The following is a 15646-nucleotide window of genomic DNA, read 5'->3' on the forward strand; positions in this document are numbered from 1 at the left end:
CAGAGGTAGGTATACACTTTTCAGCGTTTCTCAATGAACGGCTCTATGGATGGTTGAACGATTGAGGAACTTGTGCACCGATGTACATACATACGCTTGGTATACGTACAAACATACCTACAAAGTGGCAAAGCAAGAAGTGTACAAACAAGTAGAAAAATGCAATATTGAATTGAAATTGCCTATGCTGATCATTTTTGGTAAGACAGTCATGTCCAAACTTTGGCCTTATTGTTCTCGATTTCTCTTCATGCTACCTTCATTTTATCATCAAAAGTCTTTAAAGGTTTTTAACCTGTATTGCATATTTAAAGCATATCAACAAATAACAAACAAAACGAAGAAACAACTACAAACTGGTTTTCGAGCGAAAAATGTTAATAATCAAAATTTCAAAATAGACGATAGGCTATTTCGAAGAATAAAAAACAAAAAATCCATTTATTAAATAAAAGTTGATTTTGCTTCTTCTATTAAATATAACTGTGTAAATATGCAGTTCATGAATAAGTGCATAATTACATACATATTTGTTCCCGCCTTCAGAATGTCTCCAACAATGAATTCTATTTTATTTCTATGTTGATGTTATCTCTGCGGAACCAAATTTCTTGGCATGACTTGCTTTACGTTAAACTCTCCCGTTTAGAATAACAAAAGTAATTAATTTAGCATGACATGCAAACTTAATTGAAGGAGATGAAACTCTCCATGGGAAAACAATGCACATTGGGAATGCAATGCACTTGTAAATTTTAGAATTTTTATATTTTCCTACTTTTAACCTTTATTAGTATTCATTGAATTGGAAATTCTTTTCCAAGGTTTGAAAATGGAAAATCGGGACTTGTTAAACAGTAATTTGTAAATGCATTCTTTAAATATTTATGAGCAAGTTTGCAAGGTTTGCATTTAAAATATTTAAAAATGGCTACGATATGCATTCGATCTATATGAAATGAAATCACATTTTCGTATAAACTACTAATTAACCACGAACATTACTAAGTTGATGATCTTGTCAATCGGAAACTTTTCAGCATGCATTTAGCCACCAATTAACATCATAAAAGCCACAAATTTATGGACGTCCCTGAAGATGGCTTTGGATGCTGCCCGAAACAAATTAATAAATAAAAGATGTAAACAATATTTTTTTAAACAATAAATGACCTTGAACGTAAAATAATACCAAAGCCAATTAAGGTAAAAGTCGTTCAACAACAAAATGCGTCAACGAAAACTATTAGTGTTGGGATATAAACTTGGTTTATATCAAGATACCCAATGCGATATCCTGGACAATGTGTATTGCTGATGGTGATGTTAAAAAAGAAACATTCTTTCTTGTCATTATGTTACACAAGGAAGAAAAATAACAGGAAAAATTATTATATAAAAAATGTTTATTCTCAAAAAAATGAAATCTAAACGGATATAAACCAGATGTAGAAAAATTTGGTCAGAGAACAAAGTGATCGATTTGAAATTGGAATTTAGGTTAAATTAAAATAAGTAAACAGAGCATATCTGACATGTAACGGAAACTAATTCGATTTGGTAATCGAAATAGGAGATAGATATTTTAAAGTTTGAATAGATTTCTGTGGGTTCTATAAAATAGTTGAACCTTATTTGAATTTTTAAACAGGAAAATATACACAATAATATCGAAGTACTAATTTTATTGTCAAGCTGTTGTCAAAAATAGTCTTCTTGCCCGACCTTGTATTTGCCTTGGTACTGACAATGATTCACATCGTCTCATGTTCAATAAATCACAACCAGGAAAACGATGTAGAATATTAAAACCGTTCAACCAAACACAATAACTTCACTGGAGTCCAATGATTTCTTAAGATTTTGAGTAAATTATAATACTTTATATTACAATAATATATATTAGTCATGAGAATAATTAATTTTAAATTACCATTCACCACTAATCACTGATCTTACAATGGAAGAGTGGAAAGTTCTTCTTCGTGTCAAAAACATGATTAACAAATCAAGTTCCAATGACCTTTTCGAAATTCTTACGACTATCAACACAAATTCTAACAATTTAACCATTTTTGGATCACCAATTATTAAAAAAATCATTTACATTTTTACAAAATTAAATTCATTATTTCAAAACCACAAAGATTTTAAAATATAAACAATGTGTGCGTGTGCCAATCGTTTGGCCATGGCTGGGTGCGAGAGATTGATCACTTTCAAAATTCATAAAGCTTTATAGGTATGAATCCATTGTTATTACTTGGAAGTATGTCTACGATTTACATTTGTATTTCCATTGTTAATGTGCATTAACGCTTGTTGTTGTTGCGTTGTTGCTGTTGTCATAGCATGGGGATGGCTTAATGCCCCTGTTGTTCACTCAAGCGTGAGGGCCATATGGCATATATTTTGGTAAATAGATTGGATGGTCAGCAAAGATATTGCTGGTGCATTACATGCATTCTTGTGTTTTCTTTTTTTTTTTCTTCCAAACCGTTTGGACACTTACAGCTGTTCCTGGTTAATCGACTGCATACTCGTCACATACAAGTTGATGCTGAAGGCAAACATGAAGAAGGCGAAAAACAACAGGAAGAGATACAATAGCCATAGCTTCTTGAGTTGCTGGAAACGTAGACCCATTATGTTACGTTTAAAAAGACTTCTTCGCGTCGTTAGTGGCGTAATTTTGGACGAATTATTTGTCGACGACGACGATGATCACCACTGGCAAGCAACAAACCCGTTCCGTTAAAACGCGGCATAAAACTTTAAAACGTAGGCACGAATAAATTAACCGGTGACCGAAAAAGTGTTGGGCGAGATGTGTTTACAATGACCGTTAACTGCGGAATGGGAGACTATCTTACGGTCGTGCTCACTTATACAACTGATATGGTTCGCTCGGTGTGTTTTGTTTCTTCAGTCACAACATTGATGAGAGTGTAAGTGGCTCTCAATAACCGGCAGTAGTTCTATGTTTATTCCAGAGAGGTTGCTTCACAAACTAGAAATGGTTGGGAATAAAAAATTATAATTTCTTGAGGGGTTTATTACCAAACATTAAGAGAGAAATAAACTGTTAATAGTGGAGTTATAACAGTACGAGTCGAATGTCTTTTACCCTAAAACACGAGAAAAAATTAAAATACGTGACCATAAAAATGTTATTCTGCAATTAATTAATTTATTAATTGGTTATGCAAATCTGAATCTGATATAGAATTATAAGCCTCTGCAATATAATTTGAAATAGAAGACTCAATCCTTCTATGCTAAAAAAAAAACAAATTTTCGGTTTTCTTCCAAGGGGTTGTTTTTGGTTTTGTATGTTCGCCTTGTACCGGCATTGTTAGCGAAAGCCATTTTATGGCAAACGTTACGAACTATAAGTTTCAATTTGCGTTCAAACATAGTAAGGAAATGGTTTATGGAAATAATAGTGAATAAAAGCATTGAATGTCAAAAACATGGAGTCATAGATCTGGCAATATGTCGACAATGTGTGGCATACTTCTGTCAAAAGAAGTTAGCAATTTCTAAAAAATAATTTTATAGACACCATGACACAATTACAGAAGGTAGAACAAAGCTACATCTCAAATACATTTTTATTTTTTTTTGTCCCTATTTTTTCAAAACATGTATAAAGAAAACAATTTGAAAATATTTCAAATTCAATTGGACAACAATCTGTACAATTTTAGGATAAAACATTTGACCAGAACTGAAAGAATGTTAAAGTTTTTACTACGATAACCAATTTTCTTTTTATTGGATCGAAAAAAATTGTCAAACTAGTAGATTCTGGCAGGTTCTGGAACCGACCAAATATTGTACTTGTATTTTGGACCCAATTCGTTAAATAATCCCATAGCCATACATGTTTTGTTGTTTATCCCTCAAAATGAGAATTTGAGCATTTTCTGTTGAAAAAATTTCACCTATGCATGGCCTATATAAAACGACCAGTAAGTCCATCTGACAGCTAATTTTGTTGTCAAAAAACATATCGAGATTTGAATTAAAAGAGAGTCAGTTCACAATAGTGCAAAAACTATGGTATAATGAGGACAAGGTAGGCTAACTTTGAAAAAAATGCAAATATGTTTGGCTGTTTGGCTTGTAATGTCAGAATCACTATCAAAACAATCAAAAATTAAAAATCCAAACAACTTGTTGCATTGTTTTTGAATAAATAATTAAAAACTGAATGAAAGGTCAAAATTTATTTTCAAAATCATGTTCCATATATATCTAAATGTTTATTTCGCTACATACATACATTCGATACATGCGTTCCAAAAAGCATTTTCAAGACACCCGAATTTGAATATTTTCAGAACAATTTTTTTTTTATTATAGAAAAGAAAACATACACATAAACAAATCAAGTTGACATAGTAAGCCAAGAAAATAAAAAGCAATTTTAAAAATTTTGAAAGAAATTGCATTCGTCTTTCGTGCTTTTTAACACATTTAAAAATGAGGAAAAATATGAAAACAAATGAGAAAAGCCTTTTACATCTACGGAATATTTTACGGAGCTGTTTCACCTTAATATTGTACCCTGAAAATCGCCAGAAATATGTATGCAACAAGGTATGTTTGCTTGATTATTTGAATAAATAAACAAAATGCGGAAACAGAGTGAAAGGACTTATTTCTTTTCAGATTTATGTTATGTATATCATTAATTACAAAAACATCAAATTTTCTCCACACAATACTTTTATTAAGCATTTTTGTTATAACCGAACTTGGTAACTTTGGAGATTGCCATCCTAATATTTAAAATTGATTTATCGGCCTTATCCATCCGTGCTATCACTCAAGACAGGTTTTTAATTTCAAGAAGAAGACAATTTGGTAACATCTCTTTGAAGTAAATAAGAAGAAGAACAATTTGTTAGAGCTGACGGGTAAATAGGCCCCCTTCATACGAGTGATTTGTTGTCCCATATGTGCAAGGCGGTGAGCTTTCCTTACTTTAATTCTTCTAACTTATTCATAACACCCACACAACTAACACACCTTCGATGAGCAATAAAATCAAATTTGTAATTCTTCCACCATAACACTCATTTTATATTATTTAATTTTCTGCCACAAGGGCATATAAACAAAACACACCGAACACGCACTTAAGTTAGCCAGGTTTTTATTTATAATTCTTTTTGTTTTGCAAAACAAACAAAATATTCACAACTAGGGATAACTAATGCGACTTGAGTTGCAGACAACAAACGTCATTTTTTGTTTGTCATTTTGGTCGTTAGAAAATCGAATAATCGATTTTTTATATAATCGATATTTTTGTGTAGCTCGCACATTGTTCACATGCGACTTTTAACATAACTTTATTAATTTATTCGTTATTACAATTTTTTTTGAATGTAATGCAAGCTCCACACAGTACAACCGTTGGTACAACCTGGAGAGTTGTCAAGTTGTATGCTTCGGCCACAAACGATAAATCTTTGTGTACAATCTCTTTGTACAACTTCACTTTTCGTTGATTTTAATCGAGTTAAGATGGCACCGGAAAAAATTCATGTTCTTTAATTGGCTCAATAGCCTTTATTTCGTATTAATTTTTGAAATTCCATTTTATATATTAAAATTCAATTTTATATGTACATTAAAACCACACATGTGTGTTGTTTTGATGTGCGACAACAATTGCTCTGATTCGGAATTTCAAAAATGAAAAATATATTCTTTATGATATCCTTTATTTCTTTATGGATCAGGGCAAGTATTTTTGAAGTATTTGCGGGTGTTGCACCTTAAAAAAATCTGTTGCGAGACATATGCTATAAGCCCGAATCAATTGGTATGTTCCAGAATAGCAAGAATGTAAAACTTTTTACTATGTTAACCGAGTTCTTCGAAAAGAAATTGGAAATCTGGTAGATTTATGCAGGTTCTGGAACAGAGCTAATCTGTGGTGTATCTCAGAACTGCAAGAATATTTACTGCTATAACAAATCCTTCATTTAGGATATTGAAAAAATGCAAAATTAGTAAATTGTTCTCTGTTCCTGAACCTGCAAGAACCTACTAGTTTTGCAATTTTGGCCGATATCATAAAGGGAAAATCGGATATCGTAGTAAAAACTTTTACATTCTTCCAGTTTTGGGACAAAGCAAATGTAAAAGTCATTTCAAATAAGCATATCCATAGATGTATTTTCTGTAATTTACCTTCTTAAATTTCACTGAAAAGAAAGCATATTACCACCTCTGAGTTGTGTGTATACAATGGATTTGTAAATATAAATGTTGACAATGAGATGTTGTCAAATGAATAATTTTGAAAAAAATGTAAACATGTGATTACATGACTTAACCTTCTTTGTTCTACCATGGGAATATCCATGGCACAATTACAGAATGTAGAACAAAACTCCTCAAAAATATAATTTTCTTTTTTTGGTGCCCCTATTTTGTCAAAACATTTTGAATAAAAATGAAAATAATTTGAAATTGTTTCAAATGTAGATGGAACAGAAATATATATTTTGCACGTCTCTGAAGTTGTACAACCTTTCGTATTGAGCCATGGGCATATGCATCTCGGTATACAAAAAGTAATATAACTCAATAGACATTTATTTACAAAGAGGTCACCAGGACCTGGATTCCTGTTCTTGAAATGAAAATATATCCCTTATACTATTTTCATTTGACATATCTTTTTTTATAAAAGTTTTCATTTCACATTTTCATAGAAAAATAATTGACGTCCAAATGTCAGTGCTTAATTTCTGTGCAAGCCTAATAGACGTCAAACCATAAGGTGCAGCACATTAAGAGCTTTTTTCAATGGCTTTAGTCATCGACTGGCTTCTTAATAAATGATAGAAATAGTTTTAGGTTGACAGAGTACAATTTCGGCCCATAATTTATACTTGGATTCTGGATTTGCAGCAGTTGTTCATGCAGGCAGCGTACGAAAATAAACTTTACTAAACGTTTGCAATCGTTTTGTTCCGCATTTTCTTGAAGAACGAAACGGAACACAGCTGATATTAAGATAACGGGACTTCCTTTGTATTTTGTTCTGTTTGTGTAGATGAGTGGAAAAAAACAAAACTGAAATGTACTCTGCTGGATGAGGCAACATTGGAAACGGAACAGTACAAAACTCATTGCAAACGTTTGCAAACGTTTCCCTGTATATTTACTCATTACAAAAAAGTAAAACCTAATATTAATTTCAATTCATGTCTTTTTATTTATTTACTAGCTGGCCCGGTCCGCGTTGCCGGCCCGTAGTTTTAGTCTTTAATGCAAATTTTGCATAGCATAATATTGCACAAATCTAGCTCATAAAGGTGAACAAATTTTAATATAAATATTGATTCGACTAAATAGAAATAAATAACTATGGAAGGAGGGCAAAATAATTTCTGAATAGTCAAAGTTAATTACGCTTTTACACCCATTACCATAGCACCTCAAATTGCGCATTAGAGTCCCCAAAAAGTTAATGTTCTTGTTCATAGTAAAATTCAATGACGATTAAACAATACCCGCGTTGTTGTCCGCCAATCGGTAAACATCACTATAGATCGGCGGGCCTGGGAACTATATGGGGACTGTACCAAAATATTTACGTATGTTGACATTTTTCTAAAGTAGCCTAAATACAGCAAATAATGGCCAAATCAGTTGAAAAACGTGGCCAAGACCACGGTCACAGCTTAAATCAGGGATACATTTATATAAGGGTTATACCAATACATGGCCCAACCAATATTCTCTTGGGGGTTACAAATTCAATAGAAAACAAAATTTTCTTTTCTGACCACCAATTAGATGTGAAAGTGGAGTTGGGGATACACCAATGTGGGGACTTTACTTAAATAAATTCCTTTGTGGCAATTATCTGTATGATGGTTCCCTACCCCAGGGTAGCATAAATACAATTTTTAGCAAAAACAAATAAACTACCAGGGGGTAAGGCACTCATAAACAAACGTTGTTGTTTTTATAAAAACAACAATAATGGGATTTCGCCTGACGATTTTGCAACAACAAAATACTATGGTATCCCAAACAAGCAAGCCAAACTCTGTTCTAAAAACAAATAAATGAATGTGGTCAAGACCAAAATGGGCCCTACTCTGAAAATTTCAAACTTTATGCGAAGAGGTTCTCTACCTCCTTAGAAACAAAGATGCCAAATAATGGACAAAATATTAAAAAAGTGACCAAGACACCAAAAATAGCTTGAATCATACGATGGTTATACAAATATGAAATCGGGTTGTACCCTTATCCGTCAGTTATGATCGATATCATGACCTGCAAATGCGATTTAAGGTATCTTGAATGTTTGGGAAGATTTTCTGGAAGGATAGAAATCCTTTTCTTACTAAGAGTCCCATTCGCTCTACTATTTTCCACCCTTTATATTTGGTATTTTTTTGATTGTACATTGGACTTATTATTGTGACAGGAAAGAAGTAGTTCCACGCTTTGAAATGAGCCACATTAGGCTTTTTCGGTAATTTTTGTTTGTTCAAATGTGTTCGCATCTTCCAGCTGAACCACGATGTCAGCCCTGGAGTTGAAAGGTAGATGTCAGTTAACATCGTATTTCCCACTTATTTCATTTTTTGGTGAAAATTTGTATATAGTGAAAAATTATTCTTTATTTTGTTCACAAAAAATTTACTGAATTCAATTAGATAATACAAATTGAAAAAAAAAAAAATGACAAAAGAAGAATAACAAATTGAAAAAATCTTCAACTTGTTCGCTGATTTTTTACAGCAATTGTTTAAAGATCCTTATATAAGTTGTGTTCCAGAACCTGCAAATTAGTACTAATTAGCACTAATTCTGCTACAACGCGTTCCCGTACTCCAAAAACTAGCAAAACTTGCAGCTCTCTCGAGAAAAAAATGGCGCTGAGTGGTGCACATTTCTGCTTGTTTTAGCTACATGTCATTCCTGGTTGAGAGTTCGAAGCGTGCAGAACAAAAGGAGCAGAGCTGTGAAGAGTAAGACAAATCAACTTAAAAAAGTGAAAAATAAAAAGAAGAAATTGTGATTTTTGAAACGTGATTACTGCGGAGCGTTGCTGTCGGTGTTTTTCATGAAACATAGAAAAGCAGATTGCTGCAATTCTTTTTGGTGGCAACAAGTAAGAAAATTATAATCAACGTGAACAATAAAAGATTTCGCTGTATTGGTACTGTGGAGCGTCGTTTGATATTTTTGTGCTGCGTAATAGAGCTGACATTGCTGCAAGTCGTTTTGGTGGTAGTTTTGCATGTTGGCGTCGAGCGGCAAAAACACATTAGTGCATTGGGTAAATTGATGTGCCCTGGAAAAAGTATAAAATTGTGTTTTTTATCCCAAAAATCAACTTTAAATTGATTTCGGGATTGTGTGACGATGGATGAACAAATCATCGATAATGTCCAAGCTATGGACACAGCAGTAACTGTACCACATTTTGAGGGTACCGTTACAAAAGATGACGCTGAAAATAAAGATGTATGTGTGTATGCGAGAAAGAAAAGGGTGTTCGATGCTGTTGATGTATGCGAAGGCGGAGGTGAGGTTGGTGAGAACAGAAGGGGCAAAAATGACAAAGCAAATTCCAACACAGAGGATTTGTGCAAAAACCAAAAGAAGAGGCGCGTTAATGAAGAGACGTTGCTGTACACGGAAAATCATAAGGGTAAGTTCATGGTATTAGTGGATACAAGTGAAGTAGGGAATATGAAGAACAAAAAAATAAAAAATGGCCTTTACTTTTTTGAAAAAATCAAAGGTATTAAGGCAAAAGAATTGGAAAAAATTAAGCAAGCAGACGCAATTGGTGCAACTTTATACAAAATTACCTTTGAGACAATGGAGGCGGCAAATATGTTCATTTGCAATGAAGAAATAAAGAAACTGAATATGCGAGTTTTTATTCCGAAAAATTTTTTCCAAACTTTCGGAATTTTAAGAAATATACCTGTTTCATATTCCGAAGATGAACTCCTCAAAGGGATTGTGTCGGATAGGAAGGTAGCCTCTGTGACTAGGTTCACAAGGAAAGATGCTAGTACTGAATCAGGTTTTAGACCAACTGAGACAATCAAGGTTGGTTTCTACGGGGATAACCACCCCTCATGGGTAGTGTTCAATCACGTTGTTCTTGTGGTTGACACTTATTATCCAGCCATCAGGCAATGTTTCAACTGCGGGCGCTTGGGACATACAAAGCTTGGCTGCAGATCTAATCCCAGATGCCGTAAATGCGGTAATGAAGATTGCAATATGACTTGTACCATCAGAAGCTGTATTTTGTGTAAAGGATCTGATCACGTATGTGATGAAAGGAATAAATGTCCAGTCTGGGCAAAAGAAATTGAAATCAACAAAATTATGACTCGAAAAAAGATGTCCAAAAAAGAAGTTTTAAATTCTTATAAACTTCAAAACAGATTTGACCTATCATATGACGAAGCAAACTTTCCCTCTCTCCCAGCAGGCAGTGGTAGTTGTGTGGGAAGGGAAGAAAGTCCAAAAATTAAAACAATCGATGATGACGTTAATGAGGTGTTGACACCATATACATACAACTCTGTGGCAAAAAAACCCAAAAAACCGTACATCCATAGACCTGGGGTCAAAATTGGGAAACGGTTTTTTGAGGAACCATCCCCATCAGGCCCTGTTTATGTAAAAGAGGACCAAAAACTTTCTGAACTGGAAAAAATTACCAAAGAACTTCTCAAATTTATGTACGATTTTTTCAAAAAGGATGAAAATCAAGTGGCAGTGGATGCTATTCAACATTTCCAACAAAGGATTCAAAAATGCGGAGTAACATTTGAAGGTAATAACAATAATACAATCTCAAATGATAATGTTGAATAAATTAAGAATTCTCCAGTATAATATACAATCTTTTAAGAATAACAAAAACTTCATTGAATTCTTTGCTAACAAAAACAACTATGACATCATAATTTTATCTGAAATTTTTTCAGAAGATAAGAGATGCAGAAACAAACTAATCAATTACAATCTTGTGCAAAAATTCAGACCTGACGGCTATGGAGGAGTGGCCATAGGAGTAAGAAAGAAAATAAATATATCAATAATAGAATATGATACTGATTATGACATCCTGATAATCAAAACCTCAAACCTACAGAGAAATGTCGTCATCGTCTCGGTGTACTTTCCACCAACAACCTCAAATACTTGTTTTATTGAGGAAGTTTCGAAATTGCTTCTCTTCTTGGAAAACTTTCAGAATGTAATATTATGTGGCGATTTCAATGCCCGCAATGAAGCCTGGGGAGATAATCTCACTTCCATTAAAGGCAGGGAACTGCGTATGTTGATTACTGAAGCTGGCTACCTATGTCTCAATAATGGTAAAAAAACCTTTAAAGGTGGGTCCAACTCCCAGGGATCAGTTCCTGACCTAACTTTTCTCAGCAACGTGTCTGGGGGTAACTGGAATGTTCTGGATGGACATTTTGGGGGCAGCCGTCATCTACCAATTACCTTTGAAATTAAAGCGGATAAGCCTAAAGGACAGAACTTCTTACACAAAGCAAAATTAATGAAAGCACTGGGTGAGTTAGAGCTAGAACCTGACATGCTAGCTATAGAGGACGCAATAAGTTCAGAAATAAAAGCTGCATCTAACAATCTAAGTGCCAATAGATCACCCAAGTATTGGTGGAATGATTCCTTGAGTGTTGCTTACCGAAATCAACTTGCAGCTTTAAAGAAAGCAAGGAAATATCCTAATTATCAAAACCTATCTAAAGCTAGTCAAGAGGTAGAGAATTGGAAAATGAAGGTCAAAACGGCAAAAAATGATAGTTTTCTCTCCAAAATCAATGAACTTAACAGAAATGCAAATCCAAGAGAAGCTTGGAGATTTGTTAACAATGTAAGGAACAGAGAGTCTGCGGAGGCGAGACCATGGAATAATGACCGGAGCGGTCACTTTCTTCAGTATCTCAAAGACCAAGTACCTGGTGATTTGCTAGAAGTACCTAGCTATAGTGATCAACACAATTTCCAGGACAAAATCATTTTTGACTTTGATCACTTTGAGAAAATATTATCGGAAAAGAAAAAAGGGTCTGCCGGAGGGCATGACAAAATAACATACGAAATGATCAAGGCGCTACCCGGCATTTCTAAAAGAGCTATTCTGACAGCTCTATATAATGCCTTTTTAGAGAACTCAATCAATGACAACTGGAGGATTATTAAAATAGTCCCAATTCCAAAACCTAACAAGGATTTAACCGACATGTCAAATTATCGCCCAATATCTCTCATTTCTGTCTTTATGAAAGTCATCAATCTAATGCTTAAAGATAAGCTAGTACAATTCATTGATGATAAGGAAGTTATTCCAGCGAGATCTTTTGCATATAGGAAAAGTAGGTCTACATCTACATGCTTAAATGAATTCCTTCACCGCGTTGCACTGCTAAAGGCCAACAACTATAAAGTACTAGTTCTGTCGTTGGATATAAATAATGCCTACAACTGCGTGAGAGTGGATATTCTCGGGCAAATCTTGAGAAAGCTCAACTTCAACGTATCAATTGTGAATTGGATAATAAACTTTCTATCAAAAAGGATTCTGAGACTGGGTGACAAAGAAGTTGTGGTGAAAAACGGCTTACCACAAGGAAGCTGTCTATCTCCTCTGCTCTTTAACATCTACACAGCAAATCTTCATAAATTGGAAGATAATAAAACATTAATTTTTCAATATGCAGACGACTTCCTTTTGATGGTCTTTGATCACGATTTTGACATGGCTTTACAACACCTACAAACTAAGGCAGTGGCTTTTCAAAGGAAATGCGGTAATATAAATCTATCCTTCAATCCAGAAAAGTCGAAGACGATTTATTTTGCTAAAAATAGTACCAAACAAATTCTACTAAACGTAGATGGATGTAGAATAGAACAGGTGAAAAAAATGAAATTTTTGGGCAGAATTATCTCAAATTCCTTATCGGTCAAAGATCACTATTCACATATCAAGGATCCAGTAAGCAACAGAACCAGACTGCTCAAATGCCTTACCCCCCCTAAAGGAGGCCTACATCCAAAAGTGTCTCTGAATTTATACAAAAGCCTTGTGAGAGCGAAAGTAGACTATGGTAGAACTACGACTGCCAACTCACCAAAATATGTCAATAACAATATCGAAAGACTTCAAAATGAGATGATAAGAAGATCCCTGGGGGTTAGTAGATCGACACCTAATCACGTTATATATGCCCTAGCTGGAGAATTGCCTCCTAAGTATAGAGCCAAACTCCTCACCGCAAAGGAGATACTTAAGATCAAGCTGGAAAATAATGACTTATCTGACATAATTGAAAACAACCCTCTCGTCAAATCAAGCTACAGCGTCATCTATCATCAATTTGAATACATCTTTAGAAAAATCAAGATTACTTCATACAAAAATCAAAGAAACCTGACGGTAAGAACTAACCTATTACCATCCACGAAAAACATTACGCCTAATGAGGTCATTTTCTCTGCCTTTAATTGCGAGCTGTCTTTTTATAAAAGTAATCAATTTTGTATTTTTGCAACAGATGCCTCGGTAAACATTGAGTCCACTGGATGCGGGGTTTACAATGCTACAAAAGACTTCAAATTCCTTTTCAAAATTGACTTCAAGGCCTCGTCAATGTTTGGAGAACTTTTTGCCATTAAAAAGGCTCTGGAAATTGCGACTGAGGACGGTTATAACAGATGTGTTATTTTCACAGATAGCCTTACAGCGTGCAAGGCTTTAAATTCAGCTGATTCGACAAATTATCTGGTTGCTGAATGTCACAATATTTTGGAAAGATCCTCTATTGAAAAATGTCACATTGTCTGGATCCCTGCGCACAGAGGCATTAGAATCAACGAAGAGGTTGACTTGCTAGCCAAACAGGCCTCTCTAGTTGGTGCTCCTGTAGAGGTATTTTTAACACCTGAAGAGGCGTATTCCAGAATCGAAAATCTGGTGAAAGATGACTGGAATGAAGAATTTATAAGACTATCCGAATCAAAAGGCAGTCACTTCTTTCAGATTATAAACAACATATATGAAAAGCCATGGTTTTCAAAAATGAATTTTGAGTCTAGCAATACTAAGCTAATAAACAGACTGATTACCGGCCATACCAGTGACAAAAAGTATTTACACCGGATAGGAGCTGCAGACTCGAACTTGTGCGAGACATGCGCAGCGCAGGAAACCGCTCACCACTTGATTTTTGATTGCGTAAGATTCAACAACATAAGGAAAAAATATCCCCTCCTGTTCCCTAAATACCATGGACTAATCCCTTTACTGCAATCCAAAGACCACAACCTATACAACCTTCTCCTAATGTTCCTGAAAGAAACCAAAATCAGTTTATGAACACTTTCTATCATCTGTGATAAACAAAGCTGTGATATTAGTTTTAAGTTTTGTTTTTTTTTTTCCTTCTTTTTTTTTTCTTTCTTATTTTTAATGGATGTTGACTAATTGATATTATCCCATCCCATTCCCCACTTTTGGCCCTTTATTTTCCTTATGCAATTTGCAGACAGGAATTCTAACCTTTGGATCACAACTGGACTCACAATTGGGATATTCCTGATCGCTTGGACCTCATAGCTGCTGAACGGGCACATTTGGTCTCTTTACGTCTGTGGTGTCCTGCATCTGTCACGCAAGTAAAACTACCTCTCAACCAGGTGTCGTGAGTTAAAAACCTTTTCATATAAATATTACAATATCAAATAAGCAAACAAAATTGAACTACAATTCGACATTTGTACTTATGTACTATCGTTTTCTTTTTACACCATTTTTATACTGTATTTGCAGTAATCGGAAAATTTATATTGGCAATCCATTTTGCAACAAACGCTCATTGGTTTGTAATCGTTTTCAAGAGTGGCCAACTATTTTGGAAAATAAAAGCATTGGACTGGACTTTGCAATCCATGTTGGGATAAACGCTGATTGGATTGTAATCGATTTCACTAGTGACCTACCAGTTGGGAAAATAAATTCTTTGGAGTGGAGTAATTTGGCGAATCATTTTGAAAAATAAACTTATTGGACTTGAGGTGACTTTCTACAAATTTACCTTAATTTGGAGTACAACCTGGCTTTTTGTATCCTGAGGATCGCCAACGCTCTCTACAACATAGGAGAGCTCGCTTGACAGTCCAAAAAAAAAAAAAAAATAGCTACATGAATTTGGCCGAGCAGAAATGTGCATATTGTAAATTTGACATTTAATTGGCAGGGCTAACAAGGTTGAAAAATGTATTGATACATTTCAATGAGGAAAATGATCAACTTGAAAACTAAAGGAAAAACTAATATTTGTCGTGCAAAAAACAAAAATAGAAAATATGGAGCAACTGATGTATTCACTTTTGGATGATTCCAGCAGTGAAGAGGACTGGCTGAATGAGGAATCAGATTATTAATTATTATTATAAATTATTTATTTTAACTTATAGTCTTCAATACTCATTTTTTAAATGTTGGCGCTCTTTGCAGTAAGGTTTTACCAGTCCGATTTAGGCTGTTTACTTTTGGAATTTTGAATTTTGACATTTTAACGCATTTCTGCTA

At 34.3% G+C, this 15646-nt stretch overlaps 1 protein-coding gene across 5 annotated transcripts in view; it reads right to left on the reverse strand.

Annotated features, from left to right (window-relative positions):
- LOC101900653 (polypeptide N-acetylgalactosaminyltransferase 3) overlaps nt 1-5242 on the reverse strand; it is a 35120-nt gene extending 29878 nt beyond the window's left edge. Inside the window, exons 1-2 of one of the 5 annotated variants that reach the window (XM_020035422.2) lie at nt 5148-5242; nt 2513-3010 (exon numbers count right to left, since the gene is read on the reverse strand). In XM_020035422.2, coding sequence (XP_019890981.2) covers nt 2513-2646 — 134 coding nt within the window. In that variant the 5' untranslated portion in view covers nt 2647-3010; nt 5148-5242. Of the gene's footprint in view, nt 1-2512; nt 3011-4992 lie in introns of those variants that run through there. The other 4 variants (XM_005179640.4, XM_011292644.3, XM_020035421.2 and 1 more) reach the window with 4 other exon arrangements.
- Nucleotides 5243-15646: the final 10404 nt, after the last annotated feature.

Source organism: Musca domestica, unplaced genomic scaffold, assembly GCF_030504385.1.
Source record: "Musca domestica strain aabys unplaced genomic scaffold, Musca_domestica.polishedcontigs.V.1.1 17, whole genome shotgun sequence".
In the NCBI taxonomy this organism is placed as follows: Eukaryota; Metazoa; Arthropoda; class Insecta; order Diptera; family Muscidae; genus Musca; species Musca domestica.